Below are 23383 nucleotides of genomic sequence, written 5' to 3'. Positions count from 1 at the left end.
CGCTTAATCCAACTCAAGGTTGTGGGGGAGCTGGAGCCTATCTCAACTGTCATTGGGGGAGAGGCGAGGTACACCCTGGACAGGTTGCCAGTCCATCACAGTCATTGTACAGCAGTGAGAGAAAGAACTATGACCCTGAATAAATTGATGACTGATGTTGTGTTAGAAGAACACAGTGTGACATAGTAAGTGATTTGCTTGAGCTGACACTGCATTAGGGGCAGAGCTTTGCACTGTGATCTCCTGAAGTTGTCTTTTCATTTTTGTTCATTGTAATCGTTCTTTTTGTACACTTTACTCTCACACCGTATGTAGAGTTAACTGAATCACACAGAAAGAACATTTAAATTAATATCTAACTGATGACATCATGATGTATTCTTTTTTAAAGATGCTGTAAATGTTGTGATGATGTCATTATTGGGTACAATAACTGTGTCGCGAGTACCTGAAATCTTAGCAAGCTTGTTTACAAGTGTTCAAAAATATTCTAAATGTATATAATCAATAATTAAAATCTATTATTACATTTCCCTGTCAGATATATTTTACTGTGAGAGGAAGGTGTCTATTTTTGGTTTCATTTGACCACTACCAATATAAAAGGCCAGCCAGGTTATAAGTCACCCAACAGTAGATCCTGGCTGATCAATAAAATTCTGGAAACTTTACAGCTTTGAAAACTGAACTTTGGTATGACTTTGGAATCTCAGAGTCTACACCCACAGTCGTTTACTGTCCCATAGGACGACATTTCCAGTATTACAGATCATGCATGGCGTGAGATCAGTGGAATACCTCTCTCAAACCTCTGTCACTTTCTAATGTGTGAATTCTGTACAAGCTGCTGTTAAATTGTGCTCAGGTGTGCCAAGGTTAGTGGGCACTGCTGAGAGACTTCTGCTGCTATGTCATCAGCCTCTCATCATACATTGTCAACACAAAGATTACCACAATTGCTCTTTTGACTGATGTACCTCATCTTATCTGACTGGCATCAACTCCTTTGAATGGCTTTTAAGGGGGGCAGTTAAGATTAAACCTGAACAGGACATTAAAACCTGTTTATCTCAAGGGTTACACAGAAAATGAGACACATCATACTGTATTACATGTGCAAATGTTAAATTGATGCAGTTTTTAAACAATGGGAGAAATGCCTTTTATTAGTCTTTCTGTGTTTTTATTATCACTACAAATTCAATTCAATTTAATTCAATTCAATTTTATTTATATAGTGCCAAATTACAACAATTGTCATCTCAAGGCATTTAAATAATATAGTCCAATTCAAGCCAATTGGAATTCAATTCATTGTAATCATAATCCAATTAATTCATATAGAGCCAATTAAAAAAAAAAATCCTAGCTAAAACCAACAGATTGCACCGAAACTTGTCTTCAGTCCAATCTCCCATCCAAATGCACTTGACAGCAGAAGCAGACATATAACAGTATTATACTGGGACTGAGCTGATGAGTTCTGAGATGTTTAAAGAAAAAGTAAATAATATGACAACAAAACAATAACTAATAAAAACTATTTATATTATGTTGCTATGCAGATTTATTGTTTCCTTTGTTTACAGTTTTAAAACTTGTTCTCTGAGGTGTTCACCATTGCACTCCTGGTAAATTATAAATTCAGAGGAAGTGATGCACCTACCTGCCTTCAGAACATGGACATCTAGCACCTCACGAGTCAAACCTTGTAATTCCAACACAGCAGCGTCCCATCCAGCTGAGGACCATTCACAGAACGATGGCAGGGATAGAGGCAGTGAAAGTGATAAGTTTGCAGGGCAGATGTTCTGATAGAACTGATAAACAACCTCTTATGTAAGACTGTCTCCACAGGAATACCAGTAGATGTAACAGAAATCCAGAGCTTTTTGTTCTGTTTAAATCTGGGATCCCGTTTTGAGGAGTAAATTGGGGACATTCAAGGTCTCCTGCAGAACCCGGGAGGAGCTTTGCCTAAAAGAAGCAGGTGCAAACATTAGCAGGGATAGTGTTCAACTTAATCTGAGATCAGGGTTTGGGGGAAAGGGGTGGGTGAGGAGGTGAGGGGAGGGACAGCATTGGAATCTGAGGAAGAGAGGGAGTGGAAACAGAGCAAAGTGTGAGAAGGGTAGAGGGGAGGTCAGAGTTTTGGAAATTATAAGAGGGAAATGGAAAAATAACAACAATGACTCTGTAGATATGTTTTAATTGAGGGAGAAGAAGAATGTTTTTGTACAAAGAAACGCTCTCATAAGGGAGGAATGCAAGCCATTTTGGCAGGATCTGTCATTAATGACAGCAAAGTGCCAAATGATGATAAAATATGTCTTTGGTGTTGAATTTAGTAGGAAACACTGAGCCTCTTATCATTTTGGAATGATGACATTTGAGTAGGCATTTTTAACGATTCACTCACCATCTCAAGCTGCAGTTAAAATATTTGGTCATCTTAAAGAGACAAGTGCTACATATATGTTGCCCAACTTGTGTTCATTTCCAGAAAAATAAAAATGACATTAAATCATATGTGACGGATGTGGTGGGTGTAAATTGAGGCAGACTGCCTTTGATTCAGAATCACTTCTGGTATAGGTTTTGCTCAAGTTCACTCAGTACAATGAAAGCTCAGGGCACCAAGCAATAGTCTCACTCTGGGGACATTTATGGACAAAATCCAAGAACACTCACACACAAACACACACACCATCCAAAACCTTGTTTTCTAAGCGCTGCGGTGGATAGAGTTACAGCATTAACATGAGTCACGTTGGACACTCTGAGTACCCCCTTTCTTAATTAGGCACAGCCTCATTTACAAGGTTATACAAGACACTTAATTTCCATAGATGCTAGAGAGATAACGGAGGGAAATCTCAGGTGGATCCATGCTGATATGGTCTGGGAAGGAGAGGGCAGTCAGTTAGGTCTTTGTTGTAGGAGGACAGTGGAAGTAATTGGAGAGCCAAGAAGCAAGATGTGTGAAAGGCTCCAGGACTGAGGGCAGGCCCAGGGTCCCATTAAGCAGCACTAAGACTCTGCAGAGGCTGCTTTTATACTTCCCACGTCTTGCTATGTAAATGGTCACATACCTGTAACCAACGTGTGAGAGAGAATGGCCCACAGAGGAGACAGAAAAGAACTTTGGGCTGAAGAAGCTTTATGATCTAAGGCTTGTGTTTTGGAAAAATTGTGACAGTGAGGAGGTGGGAAAGACCAGAAGGGGCTGATATGACAGATTCCTTGTGCTTTCATTAATGTTATCTCTTCAGTGACAGTACATTAGAGCCAGAAAGCATGGTGGAAAATTATATTGCTGCTTTTTTTCTATGTACATGAGTGATAGGCTTAAACCTGAGGAATCAAAATTTCTGTGCTGACAAGGAAGTGTGCCATTTCTTATGCAGTACACCAAAGGCTTAATTTACTGGCCTTTGGAAGTTCTAGCACAGAGGGATCCAGAAAACTCCCCATCTCTGTTTTTAGCTGGAGTGAAGGCAGTGCTACGTTCACTGGAAAATTGTTATGTTCTCGTCAACTTCATTACATGATTGCTCCGTGATAAACCACATTTACATTGTCCTTCACAGTATGTGCATTCAATATTGCTTCCAAACACAGTCATAATCCATCCCTCCTTTTTCTATGCCCACTTAATCCAATTCAGGGATGCAGGGGGGCTGGTGCTTATCCCAGCTGCCATTGGACAAAAGGCCGGCTACACCCTGGTTAGGTCACCAGTCCATTACAGCTCCACACACAATGAAATAAAATCAAGTGATTTTGTGGCTCTTTTAAACGTACTCATCATTTTACTGCCAGGTTTACAGTAGATGCATAACGAGCCTAATGGTAAAACTATAGTCACACTGTTTGCCGCAATGCAAAAATCACCTCATTGTTCCAAATCTTCTGTTTAACCGGCATTGTGGGGGATGTGAATGCAAAATTTGCCACAAAACGCAAATGCGACAAAGTAATTCATTGCCACTCAGTGAAGATGCAGAGCGGTGTTGTTGTGGAATTTGAAAATTTATATCAAAATAAAGCTGGTTATTCGTCCCCTGAAGAAAAAGCAAGCTTGGGGAGTGGGGAGGACTAATACCTAAAATTATGTCTGAAGATAAAAAAGTGTTTGCATCCTTCAGATCACATCCTTATTAATATTATTCTCCTGTGTTGAAGCCAAGAGCAACAATGGGGCAGGAAGCAAGTCAGCGTCCATAGGCTAATATGCAATGAAATTATTTTTCACACAAGCGCCCACATCAATGGTTTTCATGCAGCAGGGGGGTATTGTGTGGGAACAGGGACAAAGTATCCAAGTTCTGGAGAATCCATCAAGCCTGACCTTCACAAAAAAAGGTCCTGGACTGGATATCCACTGCTCTGTTCAACAGTTACTTAATCTGTGTAGTGGGCCGTTCTAATTCAGCTCCTTATGCTCGGCAGTTGGCTCTGCCCTGATCTCCTCTCCTTCCTTGCCGTTCACAATGGTGGACCTCCTTCCAGTAACCCAAACCTTCTTACCCCTATGACTCCTTCACCTCAGCACACAATGGGCCCTGTTCAGCCCCCCTTGCCCTTAGTCTCACTTCATAATGCAATAGGGCAGTTCTGGGGAGGACCAACTGCATATTCAGGTTTTGTTTAAGCAACAAGGTGCTAGGGTCGATCCCTACAATGCAACCATATCCATCTTCCAACCTCTGCCTCAATAGATAGCTATCCCCAAGCTCACACAAAAGCGTATGTGCTTGTTAGTGGGATGATGCATCGTTTGTGAAATTAGACTCACAGTCTTCACACAGGAACTGGAGAAACTTTTACAAAACCTTCCTCATGCCTGAGTGGTCAAGAAATGATCTGCTAATGCACTACATATGTTCATATCTAATTTCCCCCAAGAATTCAATATCCATTGGGATGATTCCCATGTGGAACACTTAGGTTTAAAGATGCTAACAGTTTTTGGGAGGCTTTAGTTAGTGCTGAACCCTTACAGGGGTACTTGTGCTCAGTAGTGTTTTGAGCTAATTTTAGACATATGTGTTTATATATATATATATGTAAATTTGATGGAAAACTTTACAGATCTGTGAACACAGTATTAGCATTTGTTAGCTAACGTTACAGCTAGATTTTTTGTACAAATTGAATTTATCTAGATCATTTTTCATTCTGTGGGAGACATGAATGTCTTCACTTTACATGAAATGTTATGGCAGCCTGTTCAGCTAATATCAAGACATTATGATCATGTAGGTCCACTGCTGGAGACTTTGAAAACTCAAGGAAGTCAACAGAGTCATAATGATCATCTTGGAGATGTCAAGACATTTTGCCCAAAAGCTAACATGACAGCCATAAGCAGGCACTAAAGTAATGGGACAGTCAAAGTAAGTGGAATCCATTTTCAGGTGTCCTGAATGTTTGAAGGAGAATAAGCCCTGATCCACCTGAAAAGCCTTGAAAGACATTTCACAGGACGAGTGATTTTTTTTTAACTTGCTTGTTCAGGCTAGATTACAAGTTAAGACATAAGTCTAAAGGATTTATCCTTCCCACACAAAGGATGTATGTATCGTGTGTCGGGCCAATCCATTAAATAAATGTCATGACATTTCATTTAAATTAATGTGTAAACTCCATGTAGGAGATGCTAGATGCTGGAGAATTTGGGAGTAACCACAGCAGCTAATGAAAATCAGTAGGAATTTACCAATTTTCACCAGTGATGAACAAGGCTTGCTTGAAAACAAATTGAAAGAAGGATTTCATCAAAAGGTGACCAAAGATGTTAGGTATGGATGAATCAGTGTCTGAACTTAGCTATGACCCCTTGATATGGAAGGGGGGAAAAAAAAGACCAGATGCCTTTTTTAGCACCCAACCCTTGGGAAAGGATTCCTGACAGTGAAAGTTTGTTGAGGGGTGAGTGATTTGGGGAGGGCACAGGTATCCAACACAGGATTAGAGCAGAATGTGCAGAGAAGGTGGGGAGGGTAGAGGGAATGCCCCAGAAACACAACACCGCCTGACACGTATGGAATGGACTCTGCAGCTCGACTGCAACAATTCCTGCCAGGAACAGAAGGTCTGCAGAATTACATCTTCACCACGGCCAAGCATTCAGCCTGCGAAACAGAGCGATGCGTGTTGATCACTTGTACATTCTGCCTGTAACACGAGTGATATCCATCTCCATACCTTGTCTTTCAGTTGAGATGTTAAAATGATCTGGTTAACATGTAAGCAAATACTTAGAGAACAAGATGCCATGAACTCCTGAATTAAGTGAATCCCTGACCTTTTCTTATTTTCCCTTTTGTTGAAGACAATGTGCAGTGCTTCTTTTTAACCCCACTGAATAAATATGGGTGAGTTAATGGTAAATTCAAGGTTGAATTAGAGTAGCAAATGAGAGACATGCAGTAGCAGTAGTTCAAGCACGACATTCTACACAAATGTTTGTCTTGTGGTTTCATTCTATATCTTACTGAAGTCATACTGAGTCATGCTCCACATTCAGCCAATAGAAGGCAAACTGACAGCACAGAAAACATACCTCTGCTGAGGGAAAAGCTATACAGTAGGTACGTTTTCAAGAAGCTTGCAATACAAGCCAGATATAGATTAGGTTTCTTTAGGTGAAACTGCATTGAGAAAGTAGCAACACATGCTACAATAATGACACCTAGTTTTATGACATTAGGCAATCCTAATGTGACACTGAGGCGAATGATGGAAAAACTTCTTTGAAGTGTGGTTTCATGACAAAAAGATGATGTGATGACCATATGAACCTTATGTTATCTGTAACAGAAGCAGCAATGACACAGACATAGATTCGGATTACTAGAATTTATTTCTTTTCAGAGAAGTGAAAGCACCTTTATACAGTACAGGTAAGGAAACAGCATCATCTCAAGAGAGCAAAGAATTTAAAGTGTCAAGATCCACAACAACAACAACAACAAAAAAAAAAACTGAAAGCAACACCATATTCTATACAACACAAGGCAAACTGCATCAACATTTTAAAAAACTTTGAAATTCTGTAACTCAATTCTATATTTGGTATAACTGAAGGATAAAAGTGGGGTGAAAGTTAATATTTTACAATTGTCAAAATTACAAATGCCCATAAACAACACGGTTTCCCTGAAGTGACACGCATCATACACAGTAAAACATCAAAAATAAAATACCGACCATGCAAACCACCAACCAAACAGCTCACAGCGGTCATCCCACGATTTTCCCATGCACCCCTTCATCGTGATATACCTTAATGTGGGTCAATAAAACAACAGATAGCTCCAGTTATCTACTACACAAAGCCTGTGTGTGAGGAGCGATCCAGGCAACACCACACACCAGACCTTTTCTCACACTTACGCCAAAGGTTTCATCGATGTAAATGTGCTCAAGAGACATTTTATCTGCCAGACATTCAGAGCAATCCAACATAAGCTCACGCGAGCCTGTTTTCTCTTGAAAACAGTAACGGTGCAAAGCAAGTAAGCTCTGATGTAAAATGCTGAACTTTTGTCAGTTTCTTGTTCTTGAAATATCCACCACACTAAAAAAAAAACTAGTTTAAGTGCTGAAACGCAGATATATAGCTGAGCTTTCTTTAGGATCCAGAGATCCCCTCAGTCTGCACACACAAAGCTCACGATTAGCAGCCCTGCACGTTAATTAAAGATATTTAATATAAGAGAATACCAAAGGCTTGTTTGGGTTCCTAGCTCTATGAACACAGGCAGGAGAGATATCCCCTTGTCTGTATGCAGTCTTGTAAACTCTGAAAGCTTTGATAAAAAAACATGTAACCACAGTCACAACGTTATCTTTTCTTTCCACCATTCTCTACTTCACAAATCCTGCCAATATATTAAATTACTCCTCAAAAATTGATAGTAAAGTTCCACAAACTATCATGTGGTTACTGGCAGAAGTTTTATGGCCGAGCAACTGTTGGCGATCAATCATCATGTGGACAGCTACTACAACCAAAGAAAAAACTCATCTTGTCTCGCTCTGTCTGTGTTGATCAGCATACTGGAGACCACACCAGTCAAAATAAGGTGTTTAAGCCCAAGGTAATATTTGGCCCCAAAATAAGGCTCCTTGTAGAGGGCGGGAAAAAGTTGTGCTCAACACAACTCAAAGAACGGGGGAAAAAAAAACCTCAAGATGAAGAGACCACAATGTGCAGATTATTTCAGTTCTGGAACAGCTTCAGAGACCAAACTCTGTGAGGAGGAAACAGGTTCTGTATATGTGACAGGAACAAATATTTGTGTTAAATTCCTTCTCCATCCTGAGAAAAGCTTGCAGACACCAACACAGCTTGGCTTGACACCAGTGGTGTCTGTTTGGTTCCTGCATCGTTCTCCACAATTCTAACTTCACATCACACACCTACCAAAAAAAAGTTATGACACATTATACTTTATTACTGCTGCAGTTGTCTTTTAAGGGACAATCACTGCAATGAGCCCGTTGGTGAAAGCCAGCAGACATTTAAGGGAAAACACTGTGCCAAGGTCTCATGAGCCTAAAAGGATTTAATGTAAGATGTCTCTGATTCTGGACATTCTGCAAATTATTGCACCTTAACTGCAATCAAGTTAGATTTGAAATTTCTATCCATTGTGAATATTTCACTTAAAAGGCCGATCGTCCATGTGAACCGGTGGGACTGTTCACGCCCCGAAGAGTCGGGTCTGTGATACTGATGTAAAGGAGAGACTGAGGTGAATGGGTGAGGGTGAGATCCTTTTGGGTGAACCCATTCTAACTCAAATGCAGCGGAAGTCTCCATGACACAGCAGCTGGTATATGGTTACCATACGGACGGGGTCTCAACGCTTCTCAGCTGCCTCTGTGAGAAGGGAGAGCTGCTCCTTTCATGGCCTCAACAGCCAGAAGACCTGCGGTAACTCGAGTGGCAACCCAACTTCTTTTCTGTCCCAGACCCAAGCTACCCTCAGACTTGTCTCGTCTTTCCTCCGGGGCGTCTTGACACAGCAGAAGCCGTGTGCTCTGTTACCCCAAACTCATGGTATTTATGCCTCAGCTTGGTGGTTATCGCAGGATATTTAACTAGAGTCATGTGAAACAGGCCGGTCTGGGTAACATGAAGAATTAGGGAAAGATTTGTTACGTGTGCACCCAAAGTACAAAAAGGGAGTACAAAAGGGAACATTCTTATCAGTAAATATGCTCCTCTTAAATAGAAGTTCGAAAAATAGAGCGCTTATGAGACCGTCTTAATATGGAAAATGTTAATGTTAAATGTCTTTTTCCCATATAAAAGTTATTGTGTGCATAAAAACAACTAGAAATTGAAAGTGTGTGTGGAATCTTGTGTTTGTTCCAGCCAGACTGGCTGCAATGATACGGTTCATTGTTTTCCATAGCGCTGGCTTTAAAGGAGTGGACTCATGGCACTGTTCACTGCTTCCACTTCATTTTTAAAGGGCCTCAGAACCATCTGCTAACACCCAGACGGACCCACGGAGGGCAAGCATGTATCTGAATATTCAGCACAGAAGCCAGTCAAAGCGTCTTTATAAAAACACAACTGAAACTACAGAACGTATGCTCACCGGTGTACTTTTGAGCTCCATTTTTCATTGCAAGTTCTTCATCATTTATTTTCCATCAACCAATTTCTATTTTGTTTTTTTTTTTTAACCGCTCAATTTAAATTTCAGAACTTCTTAGTTGCCGCAGTGTCACCTGCAGACAGGGGAAGGTGTTTAAATCCCAAGTCTTGGAGCTGAACCCTCAAACACTATTCATCAGTTTGAAAATCAGTGAGCACTTTGTGCCTTCACCTGGTAAAAGTGGGAACTGCTTTCTCAAAGACTGCGTGCGATATCATTTTCTTTATATAACATTTTTCTTTAACACTGTGTAAACTGGAATCTTATCTCGAGCCACTTTAAGTGTAGAAATGTGCAGCTGAGACCCAAGGTACAATTTTCATGGAAGAGGAACAGTTTGTTCCACCTTCACCCAACCAGAAGTTCCCACCTTTGGTTTTAGATTTGGCTCCTTTTCCTAGTTTGAGATTAATCTAGATGGTTAAAAAACAATATACACTAGAACCATGGGGGAGTTATTCATAGTTTTTGGAGGGGTTGGAGCAATAGTGATAATTTTTCTTCTGAACCTTTTTCTGTTTTTAAGCTAATATAACTTATCTGTGCAGCAAGGGGGAATCAAAACCTAATTTCAAGGAATTTAATTAAAAAAATATATATATATTGATTACATTTTCCAATTTGACATTTTCTTTACTAAGATTGTGTTCTTTGTGAGGTTCTCTAATCTTATCTCTTAATCTCTAACAACAGGTTGTGGCAATCATTTCAGAAACATCTTTGCAAGCCTGAGCTGAAACTTAAACCACTTATAGCCTGGAAACTGTGACGACACCAACAAAAGTTTGCTGTAAAGTACTGTTTGAGCAAATCTTTCGTTATATGTTTGGAACTATTTTTGCTGAACATATCTGCCACAGATCCAGCCAAACAGCTGTGTTAATCAAGTACAAATCTGTCAGCACTGGGAAAATGACAGATATAGAATGAGTGATTTTGACTTAATAAATAATTCCCCCATGGATTTATTACTTGTGAAGACAAACAGACCCTTTTGCCAAAAGTAGTTCTCAAAAACAAAAATCTATGGCGTGGAATTATCTTTTAAAAAAAGGGCTGAAGTTAAACGGAACACTGTAAACGTGCAAATGTACTGTTGCATAGTTCTTTTTATATGCTGGGCAGAAAGCTTCCTTACATTCATGACTGAATAATATAGACTTTTTTTTTTCCTTTTTAAAAAGACTGAAGCTAAAACTTAGTATCCAGTATGGGTTGAATATCTAAAATTCCTCAAGTCTCATTCATCCAAAACTACAGAACCTCCTAACTCAAAGATCCGAGGAGCTGCAACGGCTTTTCACTTTGGGCACCACAAGGATCTCATCCCCATCGCAAATCCTGTAGGAATGAAGGGCTCGGAAGCTACACTTTAGCTCCTCAGGTCCGAGCACTGAACACATCTCACGGTTGATGTAGAAGAGCCTGATCCCGTTGGAGGGCAGCTGCAGCACAGCTTTTAGATGTTTCTTTAGGTCGGCCACTGTCTGCTCCAGGCGGAGGCTGACTGCCTCCACCCTCTCACCAAAGCGAACATCCACCACAGTGCAGCGAGGGCTCAGGTCCACCTCTGCCAGCGGAGCCAACTGACCATACTTGGATACGAGGACGTGGTACCTAAGAAAGAGCAGAGCCCATGTCATAGTTTTGCTATTAACTCTAAATAAAAAAAGTAGAAATCGTCTAATGTGTGTAAAGATTATGTGCAGACGTGGATCCATTACAATGCAGCATAAACCAGGAATGGTTTTTATTTCTAAAGTAACACAACCTTTGGAAAACCACTGGGTGGTGCACTAGAACAGCAGAATCTTGGTCCAAACCAAAACTGAATCTGTTCTTTAACCTTTAAGCAGCTCGTAAGTTTCTTTATTCAACTCAAGTCAGAGCCTCACAGACTCTGACTGCACGATACTCTTTGCGGGAGGCTTTTTTGCTGAAGAAAGTGGTTCTAAGAGGAGTCCCACACGGGCTGAACCAAGGCATGGTTTGAGCTGCTGCTGCTACAGTTCATCATAGAACACAGAAGCTCAGATTACAACACAAATGGACTCTGCAGTAGCTACATTTTTTTACATCGAATTGTTTGCATGCGTTTTCATGAAATTCTGTTTTCTGTAGTACTACCAACCCTATGGGTGTGTTTACACTTGACGTTCAGTTCCCTGGTCCATTTCAAAGCAGAAATCTGCCTGGTATGCTTTGCCGTTCATTCTGTCATATTTTTATATGCAACCAACAGATGCCTGATAAAATACATATGGATGTGGACAGATTCTCTAATCACTATTTTGTAAACAGAACTTACAAAGACAGAACTCGCGAAGTAAAGCTGTATGACAGGATAAATGTGTTTTGGGATGTGAGTATCAACGCGTTTTTATTTTACCGCAAAAGAACAAGGAGTCGATATCGTGCCATTTAATCACACGAATAAGAAAATGTTCCAAGGAAACAGTGGTTCTGATGCGACTGTAATGGACAGCAGCTCCTCTGATTAGAAGAACATGACAGGCTTGACTTGTTTGGTGCACGTAGAGGTTTGGATGACGCTCAAACTTCTTCTACTGCTCTGCACTTAAACTGGTAAAGTGTAAACACACCCTAATATTGTTGCAAACCAATCTATAGCAGGGGACTCTGCAAAGAGGTGTGAAACAGACATATTTTACAGCAGGCAGCTCCTTATAAAACCACAAACTGCTACAACTGAACAAAATTAACCACGGCTCGCGTTTTGGTGTCTACATGCAAATATATTTCACAAGTTGTGTGACATTTGGGTCAGCTGTGCTGGTCATACAGAAGCTGACATGCACATTTTTTCTTCCTTTTTACCTGTTCGGTGTTGTGGGACAGTAAATTATTTTATTAAAAGACAAAAATAACATCATTCAATGTGAGTGTTTACCCCCTCATTAGTGTTGATTCCACTGAGGTTGCTTCATGAGCAAATTACCAACAATCCTAATAACAGATGAGCGGAAGCACTTTGTGTGTGTTTCAGAGGCAGAGAAACACTGAGCTGTCTGCCTCTTGCTTGCCGTGAGAAAGCACTCAGTCATCTCAGGGGAATGCGTGTTTGAGATAAGGACCCAAGAACGATTAAATAAAATCCAGGAGAAAAAGACGCGCTTTCATGGCTACTGTAACAGCTGGGCCAATCAAAGCAATTTCACTTCCCTCCCCAAAACTGACTCCACAAAGCCGGTGCCCTGGACTGAGATTTCTGGCCAAAACCTGTGGTCCACGGTGGGAATTCTCCTCTAAGGCCATAGTGCACAAAGTGCCATTCTAAGAGAAGCCATTTAGTCACAATAAGAGGCTTCATTAGAGGTGGTAAGCGTGGTATAATGGGACAAATAATGCTGCAGGTGATAACAAGTCAGCACTCCAATTGTCTTCTTAGCATTCTTCAATAAGGGGAGAGAAAGAAGCCGCAGAAATAACAGCTCTTGGAGGCTCAATCTAGCCCAGATCTTTGCTGAGTACTCCTCTGGTGTTTTATCTCAGTTCGCTCTCTCGGTTCTCAAGACCCCTATTTGAAAGTTGACCAGCTTAAAATGTTGATTACCCTACTCCCAGACTGGCTCAACGTTCAGTCCACCAATCAGACCTTCTATACTGCTCTCAGATTCTCTATTTTTTAACTAATCCTTCATTCTTCTGTTTCCTAGTTCTACAACCCTTACGCCATTACCACAACCACTGCCCCAGCTATCCACATTTCTCTGCTTCTGTTGATAAACTGAAGTATTTCAGTTTCTATCAGTCTGATTTACAGTGTAAGACTGCATTTATTCAAAGCCAGGCTGTGTTAGGTGTGTTTAGTTTATAGTGTTCACCTGAGAGGCTGTGACCCACCCTGCAGTGCTCTGATCTCTTGGAGTAGAAGGCCACAGGCCCATGCGAAAGGAAATGGGATAGCTGTGTGTTCATTGAAAAACTGAGTGTCTGACCCCCCCCCAAAAAAACACCCACACGCAGTCATGACAATCCCTAAGCTCAGAACTATACTGAGAACCTCGGATCAAAGCAAGACCACAAACAACAACACGTATAGGTATGAAAAAAAAACAAAACACAGATGGTTCCGCTATGATGGAACCAAAGACAAACGTGTGAGAATTGTTCTCCATGTGCAAAATAACAGGTCAGAGCCAGGAGAGCTGGCAGGTGGCTTTCAACCTCAGAGAACAAATCAATCTGTCAATTTTAATGTTTGAGGTTAACAGTGTAGGTGTGTACATAAAAAGGGAAAAAAATCTGCCTGCTACCTGCTGTATCCGTTTTCCAATCAGAGAATTTCCAGCACAAAAGGCTCATTGAGCAGAAAGAGAGTGGTGGCATTGTCTCCCAAAGGTTAGTTTCCCCCAGTCAGGGACTACACCTTCCTTCAAAAACCCTTCCCCAACATTCTGCTGAGGTTAAGTGGAATGCAGTCAATATAGAACATACGTAATTATTCTACTGCTGTGAGCACCCTCCGAAAATGATATCACAGCGTGTAAATGGACTGAGAACAAAGAGGGGGTTGTTGCTATTGTTACAGAGTAGCAGGTGCGCATCCAAGTGAGAGTTCTCAAAGTAAGAGCAGGCGTTTGCAGCTGATGCTGCATATGCTTGTTCTTCTGACTAATGCGACAGAAGTATTGTCCATCTGAAACTCTAAATCTCTATTCAATCCTGTTCAGGCAGCAATGATGCAATGATGCCAGATCTAAAAGCAGCAGATTTGAGAGCTTAAAATTCAATCAAGTGATCAACGTGACATTGAACAATTTGCTATTCAAATTTTAAAATCTATCAGACGTCACAATGATCCTTTAAATGGGTTCTTCAAACGGGCAATTTAATTAATATTTTGGGATTCTCTACTGTAATTTCTTCGGAATAGGTCACTTCAGTCATTTAACCTCTTTTAAAAATTCACAGTTACCTGATCAGTTAAATAATAGATGCAGAAATTAATAATTAAAGTCACTGTCGGTTACTGCTTTAATGTCACACATATAGTGTGAAACCCAATGAGAAAAAGCTGCCATTGTTCTGAAGAGGTCAGATATCATTAATCTGCTCTTTCTTGGATATTTCTCATGAACATTTTCTTCCTTCAGTCCACAGTGCACCACTGCACCTTGTGTAGTTCTAGAACTTCATTTTGGGGGTTTTCTTACAGCTCCAACATTTCCCAGACAAAAAGCAGCTAAACGTGGCTTAACTGTACTGTGATAGACAGTTTAAGTGAATGCGTTGGACTAATAATGCATTTCAAGGTCTAATGGATATAATGTAATGCGATAAATCACAGACAGAAAATAGCTGCCTCCCAGTCCTGGTCCAAGTGTGCAGGAAAAATTTTGGAGGCTGAGAGGAAAAACAAAAAGATCACAAAAAGCCCACTTTCACTCATTTTTTTCACTAACTTTTGAGCTTATTCTGCTACATCACCCAACACAGAACACTAACAAATGTTAGCATGCCACTGGAGCTACATGCAACTTTTCCTGCTTCCTTTAATGCATTTTCTTTTGTGTTTTACAGTGACCGAACATGACGCAACAATGCATGCAACTTTAAAGCACCGCTGAGGCTGGAAAATCCCCCATAATGATGACATACTCTAATTATTTGGAGTATGCAAACTATTGAATATGTTCAGTCACTGCATCGATGCAGAACTGTGTACATTCACACTGTGAGGCATCTTAGAATTGAGAAACTTTCAGATTTCTAATAGCAATGCTTTTTATCATGCAATTCTATAATCAGGAAAGCACAGTAACAATATGACAATAATATGAACAATAAAACATAGCTGTATTAGCCTGACTCTGAGGCTAAAGTATTACTGAGCTAAATGCAAAGAGTTGATATTTCTCTCCCTGAAACAGCGCAGGGAACATCCCTGTTGTATGTCAGAGGGATGCTCAAACATTGGAGGAGATGCTTAAAGTGATGCAATTACATGCTGTGGAAAATCAAACCAACTCTTTCCAGCTTGACTACACAGCAAACTTAGAACTGACTCTGGTACCAGCTCTGAACCAGCACTGGAAACCCTGTGGACAAAAAAGGCGAGAAGAGCAACCTTTCTATACTCTTCCTCCACTTCTGGTGGTTATGGAAGTGTCACGCATCTCTCGGTTAGTGTGGTAAAGTTGTGGTAAACAGTAAAAATAGCCAAAACAGCTATACCTGAGGAGGTCATCATAAGAGTAAAGTAAGAAATGTGTGTGTGTACCTCTGAGGAAGCTCCTGTTCTGGACAGTCCTGATAATATCTGATGAAGAACCTCTCAGCATCCTCTCTTTCTCCATTAGACACTGCACCTCCATTCAATACATTTACAGATGGCAGCCTGCAGACAGATGCAGCAGTCCAATTTATTCATCTAGAATGTAGGTTACTTGGTGTAGAAGTAAAAATACTACCCAGTGTGAAGTGTGTGTGTGACTTACTGTGCTAAAAGGAGGCTACGCCTCTCCTGAGTGCTGTAGGACTGCAGTAAAGGAATCCCTTTTGCTTTGACTTCCTCCAGCTTAGGAAAAAAATTCAGCCTCTCAATGTCTTCCCATTTGCTAAGCCCTAAATAAAAAACAAAGAAAATTTAAAAAGGCATCACAGGGGTACAAACAATGTTTAAAGCATGGACTGAATATCTAATACTGCCGGACAATAAAGTACACAATCTTTACTTTCCAGACCTGAGTTGTTGAGGTTGATGCTGCGCAGGTTGGGGAACAGACGCTCCAGTGTCTCCTTGGTGTCTTCCACAGAGTCCAAACTGTTATTAGCCAGCACCAGTGTGCTCAGACTGGGGTACAACAGCCCGAACTTCCGAACTTCTGCCCAGTCCTGCAGCTGGTTGTCTGTGATCTGCAGCAGGCGTAGTGACGGACAGGACGTCTGGGATTCTGACACAGTGTTGTAGCCATTCAGGCATAAGAAAAGCTCCTTCAGTCTGGAAATTTAGGCAGAGAGAAGTGTGAAGACTTTTTTTTTTTTTTAAATCTGCAAGAGGCTGCTGAAAAACACTGGATGTCTGTGTTTGATACTGTTATTCTAACAGCAGCGTGACTCATCGCTTACTCTGGTGTATTTTGCGTGAGCGTGTGCACGGTGTCCCAGCTGACTTGTGTGTTGATGAGGACGAGTTGCCGGACCCTGGAGAAGACATAAGCCATGCTGGGCTCCAGCTCCACGCCGCTCAGAGGGTTCATGCTCAGGTTGAGGAAGTCCAGATGAGGGATGTGAGAGACAATGGTGCTGATCTGGCAAACCATAAGCACCACAAATTCATACAATACACAGATCGTGAATCTACTAATAAAACAACTAAAATACCTGTTAAATGACTGATATTAGTGCAGCTTAGAGTTTCTGTGCAACAAAACATATAATCTTCTTAAACTCTGAAGAGTTTATTGGACTCTGAGAACTTTTAAAATGTTCTCATCAACCACAGACAAACATAATACACAGCAGGTGTGAAACTTCATGTGCTTCTTTCAAATAATCCAGTGAAATTTGAATTGGACGACACATCGTCTCATGCATGTAATTACATGGCAAACTTGGTGAATAAGTGTAGCTGAAACCCTCACAGCCAAGGCTCGACTGTCATTTCAGTTTTCATATAATTAGATGAATAAGTATATATAAAAGGCCACATTAGTAACAAAACAGGTGTCTATGTCAATTTCATAAGGTTATACATTAGCTCTCTTCAACTAGATTGACAACTTTCACAGTCAGTCTGTAGAGATGGAATTATTTTATTTACTTTTTTTATCATTACATAATAATATTGCTTTATGCATTATTCATCTATTTCAAACACTGCTTAGTACAAAAAGAGCACAGCTCTGAAAGCACAGTCAAACACTGTGGTCTCAGATAACAGCAACTCTGCATCTGAAATGTTTCTGTGAAGGACACCCACCTCTCCCCAGTCTTTGAGCTGATTGTAGGACAGATCCAGCTCCAGCACATGAGCACAGAAAGCTGCAATGGCTGCCCTGTCACCAGCTTTAGTGATTCCACAATCATTGAGAACCAGTGCGCTGGGTAAGAAGAGCCGATCTGCAGACAAGGAAAAAGAGTTTGTGACACAAGTTGATCTCAACATAAACTGGTAAAGTCGCAGAGTTTACTCTGAAATCATCTCTCACCTTTAACGGGGGATCCTGGGGGGCTGGCCTGAACCACTACTCCTTGGCCGTAGGGAAAATTCTCTGGGTTGTACTTCTCACTGATGACTTCGATGAAGGTGCGTACCTCCTCTTCATCAGAGGACAACTCCATGGTCCCACTACTAAGCGGGAATCCAGGGAATAGACAAAGAAGACAAAGAAATGGCTTTGGAGCGTTGCAGCTAATGATTTGGTTCCCAATCACGTGAAAACAAGAAATGACACACTGCAGCTACACTAAGTCCAGGGTCAGTTCACCCCAAATCCCATCTGATGTGTGTTGGCCTTTAATACAAGGATCTAAATGTTTAGTTTGTTTTATTTTGAAGGCTCAGCAGCTTGCTGAAACAGCAGGGGAGCTGTTGTGTTTTATCAAATATTTCTTAAAACAGGGAACCTTTATTTGTTTGGGGGCTGCAATTTTTTATATTCACGGCTCAAGTTCTGACGTGGGTCGTCTCAAAATAATCTACAGCAGCTGTACTCATGATAACGAAGGAACTCTTCAGCCTCTGCTCTGGTGCAGCTCGCTGATAGGACTCTGGGAGCTCTATGCCAGAGAAGAATAAGCTACAGCACGCTTGAGTCACACAAACAACTCACCAACACAATCAACTAAATCTTGTTTCTTTTTGTGGGATTGGCTAACATTATCAAATAGTCATAAATATATATATTTTTTAAAATCTGGGAGGGATAAAGATATTTCAAAGTTGCATTCGACGTGTTAGCAGCCCCACACAATCATAATAATGAGAAATCATATGAGGAGACAGCAGCATAACATGTGCCTCCACCTACTGATCCACAAATTTTTGTAGGAATCATCTTAAATTTCCCCAAAAAACAAATGTTGTGATGAACGATCAGTGCCATTTTGGCCTTTCTGCTCTGTGGTTTTAGGATTCATTAGTGAATTGCAGCTAATAATTCTCTGACATTATCTCAAGTTTTTCTATGGAACACCTGTGTGTAGGGAAGCACAGAAACTTTTGAAAGATACAACACTTAATTCAGAGTTGAACGCGTTGCTAATCTTAAAATTAAACCGGTATAAGAAGTCCCTCATTCTATCTGCCATAAAGTTACAGTATCAAACACCATTTGCTTAAACCATTGGTGGACTATGTGGTGATTATGTAGCTGCTGTCTTTGGGACTTTGGGAACTGGCTGTCTGACTTGCACATGTATTTTATGTAATAGGAGAGCCAGTTTTCAACATATTCTGACCTTTGATCTGTATTCCCACAGGCACTTTGATTAGCAATTATGCTAAGAATGAACAGATCTTATTGTGTATGCGTAAATCCGTTTATCTATACAGAAGATATTAGCACGATTCAAAGAAGACTTTGTCTTGTTGCTCCTGCTGCTTTGTGTCTGTGTTGTGTGCTTTTCTGTGTGGAGTTGGAAAAGAAAGGTCCTGAACATCGTAGAATCTCAAACAACACAGACATGTGAGGGGTGAAGCAGCGCTGATAAGAGCATGCTCAGCTGAAACCACAACAAGTCTCGGTGACGCAGAGACACCTGTTCCCTCCGAGATCCATTTTCTGTTACTAAACTTAGTAAAAAATGCTGCTTTTTCATTGGGAGAATGTGTTTTTATGTAAGCTTCATTTCTTGAGAGCATGACAACATCTGAAAGACAAATGATGCAGTTCAAATGCAAAAAAACTGGGCTCCCGAACTGCTATTTTTGGGTATCTATTGACGAACATAAAAAGAGGAAAATGTCTTAAAACAGAAATAATGCTAAAGATGAGTTTACTTTTGGTAAAACATTCTACTAAAGAATCATAGGACATAAAAATACTATATCTCTACATTGTACTACGCCGTCCAGCAGAAAAAAACACCAGCTATGGATGAAAAAGTTTAAACAGCAGTGGCAGAAATGAAGGATGGAAGGGTTTATTTAGCATTTTATAAGCTCCATAGCAACAATAAATGTTATCAAACTAAAATGTGATTGTAAGGAGACAGAAGGAGATTCAGGGCATTTTTATTGCATTAAAGTGTGTTATGGAGCGTTTCTAAAATGTGTAAAATAGGCTAAATTAAGTATTTAAAGTTTTACCAGAGAATATATGTGTCGACAAAGAAAACTTGATGATCTCTGAAGCGTACTTTAATTACTTGCTGGATATTACTGCATCAAGATTTGCTTGAAAATGTTCAGCTAAGATTCAGCGGGCACAGTCATTGTATCTACCATCCACCTGCTAATTCATGAAAAGTAGTGACATTAGCAGCCGTCTCGGCATGTTAACCGGTGTGACTTTGCATTGAGGTTACTCCAAGGTGTTAGGCACAAAAGCCCGTGCACACTGCGTGCACAAATGAAAGAGAAAATCACTGGGCTCCGCAGTGAATTCCTTAACAACTGCAGACATGTCCCTTTACATGACAGCACCAAAAGAACAAAGCAATATGATGCAAGATTGCAGCAAATGACTACAATGCATCTTTCATAGGCTGAATATCCAGTAGATTTTTCAAAGCTTAAGCAAGACTTCAAACTAAAGTACTTTATATGCGACTCTCCACCAACCCACTGCATTATTGCTTGTAAATCTAAGTGTTATGTGGAGGATTATTTATGTTATTTACTTTGATGACTTTGATGATGAAGAAAAAAAATCATTTGTCCTGGTTTAGTGCACGTTGTTTTTATGTTGTCTCTAGTTCAGTTATGACTTAATTATTATCACAACATATAACCTTGCCTTTGTCAAACACACCACTCAGGTGCCTCTTCTAAACCCCCGATCAGCCCTATCACTTTCTGACAAATGCAGCCTGATGATGGTAAAGTCAGCCCACCTGAATGGTGTGTTTTGCCAGACGACTGAGCGTCGCATCCGGACTCTGTCTGATCTTTCTGTCACAGATAGTTTCTAATTACACGGATCCCCTGATTCTTACCTCTGATGTAGCAGAGACCAAAGGAACGATTATTTTCAACAGCACATCAGATAACATGCCTCCATCCCTGCTGAGAGAAAAGGAGAACCAGACCCAGAGAAAACACTTTTTTTGTTAAAGCGTGCACATCATAAAAGGTCCCGTGTCGTCTTATGATAAATGAAGAGCAGAAAAACCACAGAGAAGGACAGATTTGACTCCACATTGAATCAGAGAAGGCTGCATTACATGGTATACAAAAGCTGCGAAAACAACTGTTGATATGGTAGCTGGGGATCAGTGAGGCCCTGTGAAGTGACGTTATCTTCTCAGTCTCTCACAAAGGTGTGATGAACACGTCAGACCAACTGTCTCATCGCTTAATGGGTAGTGAACAACAGAACTCCTCATACTATGTTACCTTTTTAACTGTTGTATTTCTGTGAAAATGTACCAGAAAATTCGCTTTGGTTCAATTCTTCACAGAAAAAAAAGCAGGACGTCTTCTCCTTTTTTTGTCATAAAGTTCAACTTTAAAAACGGCTCGCTGCTGCCCTCAGCGGTGCAGTGCAATAACAACAAGGTCTTTTTTGTGGTTTTTATAGAACACAGCATACAGAGTCGACCGATAGACAATACCGAATCCAACATCAACCTAAAACTGCTCATAAAACACCAAACATCTTACTGTAGCTCTCGCAGCTATAGGCTGATAAACAATCTCGTATTAAACCGACGCATTTTTTCAACAGAGTTCGGAGAAACGATCCTCAATTCACAGACAACGAGCGTCGCTTGGGGTCTGCTTATCTCCGAGGCCTGTATTGCTATATGTAGCTTATAGTAAAACTTCAAACTAACATATCGAAGGTCAACATTTTGATCGTGTCTAAATTTGTTTTAAGACCTTCCAATTGCACAAGGGCAATTGCACGAGAATTCTGCCAACTTCGACAGAGGACTCTATTTTACAGTGGTGTAACTAAATGAACATTCAGCTCGGTAAAGGTAAATACATATTGGTAGTGACAGAATCGAGACATTTTTGGACCCCAAACTTGGATGTATACATAGCTATTGTAACATATGTAGCATTTTGAGCCAGATACGGTAAATGTCGAGGCCACCGTACTCACCGTCCACGGTGCCCCCTCAGCGTTGTGTTTGTTTTTGTTATTCTTCGGTTAGTTTGACAGCTTAAGTCACGCCCACTTTACCGGAAGTTACGTTCTTTAAATGCCCTGTTTTTCTTTTTTTTCTTTTTTTTTTTTTGTTGGTTTGTTTTTTGTCCTCTTACTATATATTCTTCTTAATCGTATTACTATCCACTAATAAAAATAAAATAAAATATAATGATATTAGCTAAAGTTAGTTAAAATTGAAAGAATAAAAAACATGCTCATTCCATTCTGACCGATAAAAGTATAAGTATGAACGCATAATAATGAGCACTGAACACGTTACCATTTTCAGTGCCTTATGTTGTTTTTGCACTCCGCTTGGATTCAAAACTTTGAATCTAGTCTCAGAGCACTTAAAATCAATCTGAAAACTTGCAATCAAAAATATCTGAATAATCATTAAGAACATATCGATGGAAACGCAGATCTTTGATGGCCTCACAGACGCATGATTAAATTAATAAAATTCTGTTTTTTATCTATAGTCTTTTCAGCAGTTTTGCTTGATTTGTTAATGAAGATCTTCAGAGAGTAATACACAACGGAAATGACTGTAACTAGTGAGGTTAATGGTTAAGAACAGGCCTGCCACATGTTGCCACCAGGGGGCAGTGCCGTATTTATGATGTGCTCTTCAGAACTAGAATAAAGAGAGTTTTCTTTCAAATTGCTTTAAGCTAACGACACTGGGTCTCTCTTTTTATTTTTTATTACTCTTTTTAATTGATGTAATCTCACAGCAATATGTGTCAAGATTTCTTTACTGAGGAGTTTCTTGGTTTAAAATGTTAAATTTTTACCTACAAGAATTTCTTATAAGCACTCAAAAACGTGCATTTTAGATTGATTGGTATTCTAAACTGGCATTAGGTGTAAATACAATATACTTGAATAAGTAAACAATCCTGCATAATAATACAATATTACAATATTCATTTTTGTCATTATAATTGAATTTTTAATCAAATTTTTCCAAAGTAATCTTAATCAATACTTCAGGCCAGTCCATATACCTGACCATTTTGTAAGAATTTTTTTGTTTGTTTGTTTTACACCACTTACACTTACACCACTGAGCTGTGAATTATGCAAGCATAGAAAAGACACCAAACTCATGAGATGAAACAGTCTTTCGTCTGCAAATAACAAAAAAACCTGCAAAGAACCTGTTTTGAATGGTACTATTAGGGACTTTGTTACTAGCAGCCTGTCACAAAGACACATCATTTGTTCCTATTTTTTAGCTGTTTCTGTGAAAACTGCTAAAGATAACACAGTTTGACGGACTTGAAATTATATTTTTGCACCAACAAGTTGATTCCCAAAGAGCTATTATCTGATAGCTTGACATATCTCAGCATGTTGTGCAGTGTGTCTTTAAAACATTGAGGAAACTGAACAAGTGGGGGACAAAAGTGA

The 23383-nt window shown here is 40.1% G+C and overlaps 1 protein-coding gene across 2 annotated transcripts; it reads right to left on the bottom strand.

Annotated features, from left to right (window-relative positions):
• Positions 1 to 6849: 6849 nt before the first annotated feature.
• LOC140280106 (tubulin-specific chaperone cofactor E-like protein) lies at positions 6850 to 22001 on the bottom strand. 2 transcript variants are annotated; one of them, XM_072375373.1, is made up of 9 exons: positions 21920 to 22001; positions 20805 to 20871; positions 17855 to 17997; positions 17626 to 17765; positions 16773 to 16954; positions 16388 to 16644; positions 16142 to 16268; positions 15925 to 16041; positions 6850 to 11297 (listed from the first exon to the last, which is right to left on the bottom strand). In XM_072375373.1, the coding sequence occupies exons 3-9, from the start codon at positions 17985 to 17987 to the stop codon at positions 10952 to 10954; spliced, it is 1302 nt and encodes a 433-aa protein (XP_072231474.1). In that variant the 5' UTR covers positions 17988 to 17997; positions 20805 to 20871; positions 21920 to 22001; the 3' UTR covers positions 6850 to 10951. The 2 variants fall into 2 exon arrangements, with proteins under 2 accessions (XP_072231474.1, XP_072231475.1); XM_072375374.1 differs by having other exon boundaries at positions 17855 to 17994.
• Positions 22002 to 23383: the final 1382 nt, after the last annotated feature.

The sequence above is a fragment of the Leuresthes tenuis genome, unplaced genomic scaffold, assembly GCF_036924035.1.
Source record: "Leuresthes tenuis unplaced genomic scaffold, fLeuTen1.0.hap1 SCAF_21, whole genome shotgun sequence".
Classification (NCBI taxonomy): Eukaryota; Metazoa; Chordata; class Actinopteri; order Atheriniformes; family Atherinopsidae; genus Leuresthes; species Leuresthes tenuis.
The sequence above is the reverse complement of the archived record's forward strand: the minus strand, read 5'-3'. Positions and strand labels throughout refer to the sequence as shown.